Here is an 11,399-nt window from a genome sequence, read left to right as displayed (position 1 = left end):
CCGCACCATGTATTCACTAAAATGACAGCCAGACAATACAACCCTTTAAACTTTAAAGTTTAAAGAGTTAAAAGTTGTGATAAGATAGCTGCACTATCAAGTTTAACCAATCAGTCAGTTAGTGCATGCAAGCACAGCGCTCAAAGGTGTAGAGCATTGTGGTATATACAGTACCACAGTACACGTGTAGTTTGCATACGGGAGGCACAGGCACTGCTGTCATCTGATGTCTACGAATACGAGTGACAGTTTCATTATCTGCTTTAAGGGCCGTCCACACCAAGCACTATACGTATAACGCTAACTACAAGTGCATTGTTTTTAAAAACATGTCACGGTCCGCTCCTCAGCCCTTGGACTTTGTCTGTGTTTATTACTTTTGGACTTTTACTTTGTATTCCTGTTCTGTTTTGGTCTTTTAGTTCTGTGTAGTTTGTTGCCTTGGTGTTCTGTGTTTTATTGTGTAGTATTGTTCCTTGTGTTTCCTGTCTGCTTAGTTATCCGTACCTGTCTTGTCTAACCAGTCCTGTGATTCCCAGTGTTTCCACCTGTGTCCCCTTAGTCCCCTAGCCTATCCCAATGTTGATTGTCTGTTGTGTTCACCTGTGTCTAGTTAGTCCATGTCTATATATATGCCCCTGTGTGTTTGGTCCCTTGTCAGTTCGTCGTCGTATTTTGATGTGGTTAGTTCTTGTCACATGTGTTTTCTAAGTCTTTGATAATTAGTGTATACCTAAGTCCATGCTTCCTTGTGATTTCCCAGTGTGTGGTTTTTGAGAAATAAACCTCCTTGAATATTCACTGCTCGGCCTGTATCTGTCGTTCTGCACCTGAGTCCTACACCTCCAGAACCACTCCGTGACAAAACATCGATTTAACTCAAGTTGAAGGCAGAGTACACACCACTATACTATAACTATAATGGTGACAGTGGTGAACAATATAAACATAGTTAGAGTGCTTTGTGTGGAGGGCCCTAACAGTTACAATTTGTCTAACTCTAAACATCCTACACAGTAATGTCCTCAGGGTTTATTTATCCATTTGTAACTTAGTGTACACATTGAACCAAAGGTTACATTTGTAAAGCCTGAGTTGAATTAACACTGAGGATTTTAAATCAGCTCAGCGGAATTGGCTACACCGGGCATTCCACCAAGACCAGTGCTATTAGACTGGTCATGATACTGGTATTGGCACTCCGCAAAGGTTAGCACCACTCTCACCAAACAAAACAGCTCTTGTGCTCCTGAGGTTAATGGTTAACGCATGACATCAGCTTTGCAGGGCCACTCTACACAGTAACATCCTCAGGGTTAATTTAACTCCTACGAGTGCACAAATGGAGCAAAATGAATCCGTACAGATCCATTTGGTTCCATGTGTGCACTCTTCTGAGTCACAGGTTAAATAACGGGATCCATTTGTACAATCTAGTGTTGAATGAACACTAAGGATTTCACTGTGTGTATATACTCTTTGCTAAAGTACTTGTTTGACCTTGACAGGCTCCTGTGAAAATTCTTGCCGGTTTTATTGTCTTGGGCACGTTTGTGCTCTGAGAATGTAAAAGACGACTTATGACTGCACCATTTGAGTTATTCAACAAATAATGGACGTTTCTGACCAAACACAAAACGTGTGGGTCATTAGCTGTCAGTGCAGGGGAATAAAGTGGCATAGCTTTATGTGATAGTAGATTTATGTTGTAAGCCTGTGGTTTACATGATAGAAAGCAGAAAGAAGAAAAGCGATACCTGCCAAATTAATTGAATGACATCATTTAATATAGCATCCCTCTCGTCATAATTAAGTCCCTCCATAGGTCTTAAAAACTTTATTTTGACACACCTCCAAGTTAAATAACAAGTCTGGTAGATAGACTGATGCTTACAAATTGGTACTTGTAGCTAAAGTATATACACTTTATTGTTTTCCTTAAAGTTTAATGGTGCATTTCCCTACTTTTGACTATAACTGCTAGTTGATCCAGAGGCAGCAAGGATTTGAGCGAAACTATACAAAGCTCACACACACACACACACACACACACACACACACACACACACACACACACACACGCACACACACGCGCGCACACGCACACGCACACTCACACACACTTTAGAAACAAAAGTATTTGGTTGACCTGTCATTGACAGCTCAAATAAAGGTATTTTCCTTTCATTGTCTTGGAAAAAAATCTTTCTTCCTCCTGCTATTCTCGTTCAGTCACTCAACATGGTTGCTTTGTGTGTGGTGGGAAATGGGAAGTCACCTGCTTTAGTCACAGTGACATACACAGTCACAGTAACAAACCCAGCCTCATACACAAACAGCAGACAGTGTGTTATCTTCCACAGCTGATAACATTCCCCGCTTACAGTACGTACCTTTCTGACTGTGGAGAAAGAGTTCTGTAAACATCATGGGCCTCATGTGTAAACCTTAAGTCTGGATTCACCACTATGGAACGGTTATGTGACCTCTAAATGCACTCACTAATGAAAATGTTTCCATTAAGTGCTGAGGTGATCACTGTGCTTCATTTAACACAAACATTGCACACAATGGAGCTTGGCTATTTCAGTTAAATCACAAATATTTAAATTATAAAATTAGCACACCATAAGGTAAAAAAAAGCCTAACCACACAGTTACATCCTTTTCACTTTGTAGAGCAGAATAGTATATTGTTCAAATGTTTCAAATTGTGTGATTGATGCATTCTTTTATACGGTGTGGCTCTGTAGGAGGCGAGCCATAAGACTGTGCATACGTGTGTGTGCATGCGTGTGTGTGTGTGTGTGTGTGTGTGTGTGTGTGTGTGTGTGTGTGTGTGTGTGTGTGTGTGTGTGTGTGTGTGTGTGTGTGTGTGTGCGTGCGTGCGTGTGCGTGTGCGTGTGTGTGGGGGGGAAGAGCGGGGGGGGGGGGGCTTTATCTTGCAAACTGCTGGAACAAAAGAAGCACTGTACCTCTACTATTATTACTATTTTTACATATCGTTGCTGTCGGGCAGAAACCAGCTAACTCCATTTTGACGCTTTTGCATTTTTTTCCATCAATCAGTGCTATTGAACACCCTTTACGTCTGTGTGTTGGTAAAACAAATATTGAACCAATGAAAAGTATTAAAAAGCGCGTTTGACAAAACCAGCTAACTCCATTGGCTCCTCAAACGTTCTGCTAAACCAGCTAACTCCACCAAAGGGGGGTGGAGTTATCTGGGTTAACTGACTCCAGGCTCCACCCCCTTTTGACCTCTAACCTCATTGTGAGGTTGAAGGTCCATTCAGCTGTTCTTATCAATGATGATGAACAAAACCTCCCAATTCCACTTTTTGTTTTGTTTTTTTCATTTCCTAATTTCTTTTTTTGGAGTTAGCTGGTTTCTGCACGACAACAGATATATGTGACGTATTTGCAGTCATACTTCATATGTCATAGACAACTGATGTCATAGATGACAGACATCACAGGCTGGTCACATGAAGTCTGAGCTCCACATTGGAGCCATGCCGTTCCCATGTAGATGTTGAGATCCACATGATTCCAGTTTTCTTTCTTTATGAGAGGGCGGGAGTTGAGTTCCCCTCTGCATGTTTGGTTGTCTGTCCAGGGCTAATGTTGTCTATCTGGTGCTTATCTCACTAACCGCTGGGCCGATTTGCGCCACATTCATTGTGGACACTGCCAGTACCACATGACTTGTGTTTTATATCCACAATTCAGTGGATGTCATAGATACGTCATAGATGACAGACGTCATAGACTGGCCACCTTGCCTGGCGGAGATACAGTCAGGGTTGCCAGATCTGCTTATTATAATTTCCCCGCAAGAATTTATTTGAAAATAGCCGATCTACAAGCTCACAACGTGTCGCATCGCGACGCGTTGTGAGCTTGTAGATCGGCTATTTTCAAATAGCTGATGAGCTTGTAGATCGGCTATTTTCAAATAGCTGATGTATATGTTAAAGTGCTCATGTACCCCATAGATGCTTCTTTTGGGCTGTTTTTCCTAGACCTGGTTGCTTGTTTCTCTCACTGATTCTGGCAACACTGGATACATGCGCTTCACTGACCACATGAACCGCTGTAGTTTTAAGATTATTTTTATGCAAGAAACAAAGAAAGAAAGAAAGAGAGAAAGAAAGAAAGAAAGAAAAGACAGCACTTACGATGTCGTCCGTTGCATCTTTAGCTGCGGTGGCAGTCAGCACCATCACCAGAGGAACGACGGTGGTGAACCAGGACAGAGAGGAGATCCAAGGAATCACCTGGACACACCAAGAACGTCTCCATCAACATCACACCGGACAGCACAGACCTACTAACATGCTTCTCAGTAACGGTTAATGATTGGTAGAATCAGCCTCAGGTCTTAATGGGTTAAGTGCTTATTAACCACTTAAACTTGCGTGGATGTGATGAGGCAACTTCCTGTGCTGGATACTATCGCACTTCCTTAATCTGAAGGCATTTCACTGAGCTATATCCTGTTTATTGGCTCATTGTAATACAAGCCTTCACTTTCAAGTACATTTACTCAAGTACTGTACTTAAGTACAATGTTAGTTTTACTTTATTTGAGTATTCACATTTCTTGATACTTTATACTTCTATTCCCCTACATGTCAAGGAAATATGTTGCAGTACTTCTTTTTCTGACATAAATAACAGAAGAATATCAGCTGCACAACTCTCTTTTGTCATAATTCAGTAAGTTGATCTGAAGCCAGGGGTAAATGGCACTACTCATTCATAGGGAAATGGCAGTTTACAGTATTATGGCAGACAAAAGCCACTGGAAAGCCTCAGAATAACATTTCTGAGAGGGCTACAAACCTTCATGTAATTATTTTCACTATTCTATATTTAGAAAACCTATTGCACAAGTTCGCAGTTCAGGCCAGCAATGTTCTGATTTCCAGACTGCCTCTCTACCCACTCAACTATGGCCGCACGACACATTGTAGTATATGTTATTATGTTATAAACAACAAATATTCATTATGGGATTCTAGGGCAGGGGTGATTTTTGATCTACCAAATGATCAAGTTGGTCTACTGAGGTTATCGACTGAGTTGATTGATAATCATAATTTATTGCACCATTTATTATTTATATTAAATTATTGAATAATTATTTGTTAAATTTTATTATTCAATGATTGACTTATTATTGTGCTTGTATTATTATAATTAGCAGCCAGTAATAAGAGTTCAAGCAATGGTGGTTTTCACTGTCTGTCTCTGTGGTCATAACAGCCTTTAAAAACGGCTTTGGGATTTTGTGCCCGAAAAGGTTATTGAGATGCTACAGGTTGGGGAAAGGCAAATTATGTGTTTTAAGATGGTCTTAAACATGATCAACGATAATCGAATACACAAACACATTCTTGTATTCTTTGCTACCAAGGGACCATAGTCAATGTGTACACAGAACATTTTGCGCAAACACGTCACAGTGTATGGGAAGTGCCTTTTCAAAATATTGTAACTGTGACACATGTATTCTTTCTGTTAAACAAAGTGTTCAGAATTGATTTCCTACAGTCACTGACCTGTCGATACGCATATTTGTGCGTACGTACGTGCATACGTATGTGCATGCATGCGCGTGTGTGTGTGTGTGTGTGTGTGTGTGTGTGTGTGCATGAACACGAGTGACTGTGCCTCACCTGTAGCACCAGCAGAACGAGGAAGTAGGCGTTAGCGATCCTCTGGAACTGTTCGAAGAGATTGAGAGGCAGGAAGGTGAGGGCATTGTACTTGGACGTCTTGATGGCATTGGTCTGATGGATGGATGGATTCATGGATAAGGAGGCAGAAGAGAAAACAAATTTGTTGTTTATAACTGGTATGATACGATCCTTATATTGGAACTCAGCTGCATTGATCATGGACTGGAGTCAATCTAAATGTCTAAAAAGTGGTAATGTGATAATACATATGGGAAATAACATGTGTATGCACATTGCACAGGGGTGCGGCTAGAAATCCTGGGCTTAGATTTAACAACCATCATCACAAGAGTTGGCACACATACACAGGTGGCACTATAACAAGTACTTAAGTTAATTAGCTGTTAATTACACCTAAAAAAACATGTTGCTAAAACAAAAATGATTTCATATTAAGAGTACTTGGCTGAAGGAGCATAAACAACAGCTACCTAACTCCTCATTGGATAAAGTGCTGCGGTAGTGGGGTATGGTTTTTGGGGTAGGCTGTAAGATGGAACAATACAGGTCTGTAACTGAGTGTGTGCAAATGGCACCAAATGGACACTTATGAGTCCATTTGGTGCCATTTGGTGCCATAACCATAACCTCACACTAACCTAGCATTTGTCGGACTATTGGGACGTCGGAATAATGGGAGGTCGGAATTATGAGCAGATACCCCCCCATTTGCACACTCTCAGTGTTAAATAAACACTGAGGAAGGCAGGAAATGAGGGGAATGTGTCTTCCACGTATTTAAAGCAGCTGATAGTCTTTGAGTCTTTAAAAGCTCAATCAGCCCTCTCTGTCCTGTTTTGTCTTGTGTGATTACAGTGAGACTGCGGCCACGCCACGCACACCATCGTTGAAGCTGAAAATGAAAATTATCTGAGAGAGAGGTGAAGCAGGGACCCCCGCTATACCATGAAATTGTGCTGCAGATTAAACTATTTCATTCAGTAGATAGCTTCATAGACTTGTTTGACAGTACCATCATCAGTGTGTGTTGGATTCATGTTGTGTATTTTCAGACATTTAACCACTTAAACTGTCAATACTTAGTAAACTTTCACTCTGTACTTAGTCTGTTTTTTCCCCCTCTGCACCAAACCTACAAGCTCACAAACCTACAAGCTCACAAGCCTACAAGCTCACAACGCCTCGCAGTGCGAGGCGTTGTGAGCTTGTAGATCTGGTATTTTTGGCTAAAGTTCTCCTCAGAATAGGGATGCTAGGGTTCAAGTGGTTAATGCAACAAAAAAAAATCCGATCACACAAAGATTTGGCGGCCCCCCTGTAGTAACTCCGAGGACCACCTAGGGGTCACGGACCCCCTGTTGAAGACCCGTGAACTAACAGCATGGCAAGCAGAGTGTAAACTTTATATTCATAAATACGCTGTGTCGCATTCTCCTACACAACTGTGTGTCCTCCATCCACCTGACTGACTGGCTGACACATCTTTTGTCTCACATACTGTAATCTCTGGAGTCGACTGCGGCAAATAATTCATAATTCATACTCCTGTAGTAAGCCAATACGTGTTCTAAATGTGGCCTGGGCAGGGCCCATTAGTGAGCATAATGCATGACGGCACTGTCCAGTCAGCACTTGTTCTGTCATCACAAGGTGACACTGACCTTTTGTATCGAATGCAGTTCAAGTGAACCCAGAACTGGCGCTATAACTAAGAATTTGTCATATAGCACCACTTCTGAAAAGTTTGCTCTTGAACAAAACGTATTTAATATTAGGAAGATGAGTCCTTGGCTCAAGGTTCATTAATCATCAAGTTACCCAATTGATTAACCACTTAACCCATTTTTAAAGCAAACATTTCTACCTCAAATATTTGCTTTTGGGGGTCCCTGGAACTAAATATTTTGAGATGGGGGTCGGCGGCCAAATACATATAATTTTGGGGGTCTTTGAGATGAAAAAGTTTGAGAGCCACTGATATAGCAACTTAAGTTTTTCAGAAAACTGTGGGTTAAACCATAATATTTAGGTAACCAGGGTCACCCATGGGGCCCTCTCCTTTTTCCCCTCTACGCCAAATCTCTTTACCAAAAATAGCCAATCTAAAAGCTCACAATGCGTTGCGATGCGTTGTGAGCTTGTAGATCAATTATATTCTCCAGATTTTCACCACTTCTTGCTGAATGATGGCCATTATGCCATGCCCAGAATTAGGACTACTATAGGGTCCATGTGGATAAACACTCATTCCTCTCTACCCCACCATTCCCCATTTTTGGGGGTTTTATTACATGATTTAATTAAACCTTTGTGGTTTGAGTTACAGTACGGAAAATATGGCCCCATTATTCCAGAGTAATAAAACAAATACATGCTGGGTGATGATAACATTCGCGCCTTAGACAAATACCTGCCTATGTTTCCCTGGTGATATTCAAAGGGGACAGTGGCATATCAAAGGCTTATGTTACTCTACTAAAGGTGCATTCACAGGACGCGATAAAATAATTGTGTCACTTAGATTGCGGCAGCCGTGCCACTCTGTTGATCTGACATTTAGTGAATGTGTTCAGGGCAGCATTGGCGATGTGTACGTCAGAAGTGTGTTGGACCGCTTTTTGTTTTATCCTTTTTTTAGCATGACCTTTGACTGTATTACCTGTGCTGTTAACAAACGTGTTTATTAAGCATGGTAAAACAGGCGATCACGGTGTGGATTACCAGAATTAGTACAGTTCATCCTGCAATCTACAGCACTTTTAGACATAAACATCACACATGACAGTTCATGTTTTTGTCATAATATGTGAGACAAATTCATGATACACCCCTCTGTTACTCCCTGTGGTGTAACTTCATCTTATCTCTTCTGACATCATAAACTTAGTTTCTCATACATATCAACCAGACTGTAGGTTGTTGTCAAAAAGTCTGATGTGTCAGTTGACATTTTGGTCAGAAGTGACCACATATTTCCAGTAGATTTGTGATCAAGTTACACAACACACAATAATAGTTCAGTACCAACACCCAAGACGTTAATATCCTTTCCAACAATTAATTAAGACGGACAGTTAGATTAAGGCAACAGTTATTAATCCAGGGCATGCGTGTGTGCAAAAAGCCCAAAACTTTAGATATCGTGCTTTAGTGCTTGTAGATCGGCTATTTTTGTTCTTTCTTTCTTTCTTAGCCAGAGGCTATGGCTATTTGGGGGTCCATGGCATGGAAAGGTTTTGGACCCCTGGTCTAGTCCGCTGGGAAGCATTTGTTGTCTACCAGGTGTCTCTTATCAAGAGGCCAACAGCTCTGACTAGCCACAGTGAAACTCCCTGTAAAATGTCCTAAAAGTCTTCTGGACGTACATACGGTATGTAAACACACTCTCGTGTTTACATACCTTATGTACGAGGGTATACACCCTGTTTGGTATGGCTGTCCACGTTTATGCTCTCATGGGCAGAGTGAGCCAAGTTGTACGAGATGAGAGTAGTAAACTAACGCATGAACGAAAAATCTGTATTTAATACCCGAAATATTCATGTTGTGCAGTAGCTATACGTACGGCATATACAATTTAATACAGTAGACTCGTCATAAATCAGTGCAACAAGAATGTGCCTAGTTATAATCATTAGAATGGCCCAAATTGATTCACATTTCACGCACGCTTCGTATTGCGCTTCACATTTAATTTGGCTATATTCGAAGAGTTGAATTCTCGCGGAGGCAGATAATTACATTTGCTATATATACAGTATATTGCTGACAAATATTGCCCAAAAAATATATTCGTCCTATCGCCCAACCTTAGTTACAGGGCTTTTGTAACCTAAAATCATCAGTGTCATCAAGAGTTCTCTAGAACTTGGGCGTATACGCCCACACACTGTGATGCATTCATTTCCCCCCCAAAAAATGTTATTTATTCATCTGCAGCTGCTTTCTATCTTAATCTATGACAATGAACAACAGAGACCACTGCTAAGGAGAATTCCCTTTATCAGCAGTACACTGTTCTCCTGCTATTGGCTGAGAGCCAGTCTACTGATAATGACCACACACACACACACGCACGCACGCACGCACGCACGCACGCACACACACACACACACAGACATCTAACTATATAAATGCCGAGCAACTTCCGCACCCTGGGTGCGACACCCCACAGCTCTGTTATCGAATAAACAACGCACCGCCAGACCACATGTCGCCAACTGACTCGCCACGCCGGCCGCGCTGAATTTACGCCTCGCGTAGGGGACATCTCACTGTTCACTACACCTTTTCCACCGCGCAACATAATTAATTCTACTCACCAAATGTCGGACAAAACGGAAGGGGAGGCAGCTTCGTACCGTTTACCGTGCGCACGACCTCATCACCACAACAGCAGGCAGCCGCTGCGGGTTTTTTTTCCTTTTTTTCCAAACTTTTTTTTTGGTCACCATTTTCTCCAGGCACCATTTCTGGTGTAACGTCGGGTGTTTCTTTTCACCAGCCAATCACCTTTCACGTTGCCACGTCCGTTGCCACGTCGCGCTGACGTACGCTAAACAAGCGCTGCCGTGCGCACAATGCAAACGAGCCCAAAGGCGCGCAAAAATAAGCCGACCATTGCTTACACACAAAGTCAGACCTGGCAACGCAGCCTACGCCAATCATGTGTGAGAGATCTACAAGCTATGGGGCAGACACGCCACCGTATCTTAGCAACAACTACAGCGCTCACTCTCATTGGTCGTGTCACGCTAAGAGCAGTCTCCAGACAATGGCATCGCAGACAGCTTGCTGTTACTGCTGTAGCCATCACAGGCAGTTGCAGCACGACGGACAGGGCGCTGTGATAGCTGCCATGTCGCTAACGCTAACCTGGTTGTCATGCCTGCAGCGGCTGTGCAATCACTTTGTCAACAATGCACGTTCGTGTGGTGAATGTCTATATTGCTGCTCAGTTCATCCATTGTAGATGGTGTATGTTTGTGTGTGTCTTCTGGAGAACTATGTAGCTCCACAGCAACTACAGTAACTAACGTAATGGCAGGACCGCCCCCTGCAACGCATGTTAGGCTGCATTATGGTCATGTAGTAATTTCACATAATTTCGCTCCGATTGCAGCAGTGTTTATCAACCCTTTCACGCCGCCCCCCCCCCCCCCCCAAATACACGTACTTGATCTGGGACCCCCCCCATTCTGTTTGACTCCGTTCCACAAGTACATATTGTGAAAATAGCCGATCTACAAGCTCGAAACGCCTCACGTTGACAGGCTTTGTAAGCTTGGAGATCGGCTATTTTCTACATGATTGCCTCTTTCTTACATTCTTTGCCAATGTGGCCCATGTTTTCATAGCATAGTTTATTGACTACTTCTGTTGCAGAAATGGCCATTTCCTTTACTTTCGGTTTTTTATTGTCTCCGCCAGGCCGAAAGGCATGGCGCAAGACTATGTTTCACCCCCTGTCCGTCCGTCTGTGATAGCTAATCTCTCACATCGTTGACTTGATCGCAGCAAAATAACAGCCCGATGTGGAGAGTCAGTGACAGCTGGATAAACGACGTAAAATGTGTCAAAAGGAGTCTGTACGGCTGTCGATAAATGAACACATGACGTCGGTGGGAGAGGAGATATTGTGTCTTTTGGACAAACAGCAGCGTGGTGCTGATGTTTGTTGTGTCAAGCAGC

At 42.4% G+C, this 11,399-nt stretch overlaps 1 protein-coding gene across 1 annotated transcript in view; it reads right to left on the bottom strand.

Annotated features, from left to right (window-relative positions):
* atp8b5a (ATPase phospholipid transporting 8B5a) overlaps nt 1-11,399 on the bottom strand; it is a 59,752-nt gene that overhangs the window by 25,040 nt on the left and 23,313 nt on the right. Inside the window, exons 4-5 of the mRNA XM_084054575.1 lie at nt 5,685-5,798; nt 4,182-4,280 (exon numbers count right to left, since the gene is read on the bottom strand). Of these exons, the coding sequence (XP_083910701.1) occupies nt 4,182-4,280; nt 5,685-5,798 (213 nt within the window). The remainder of the gene's footprint in view (nt 1-4,181; nt 4,281-5,684; nt 5,799-11,399) is intronic.

The sequence above is a fragment of the Gymnoscopelus microlampas genome (assembly GCF_963454915.1).
Source record: "Gymnoscopelus microlampas genome assembly, chromosome: 4".
Taxonomy (NCBI): Eukaryota; Metazoa; Chordata; class Actinopteri; order Myctophiformes; family Myctophidae; genus Gymnoscopelus; species Gymnoscopelus microlampas.
This window is presented reverse-complemented; position numbering and strand designations above follow the sequence as displayed.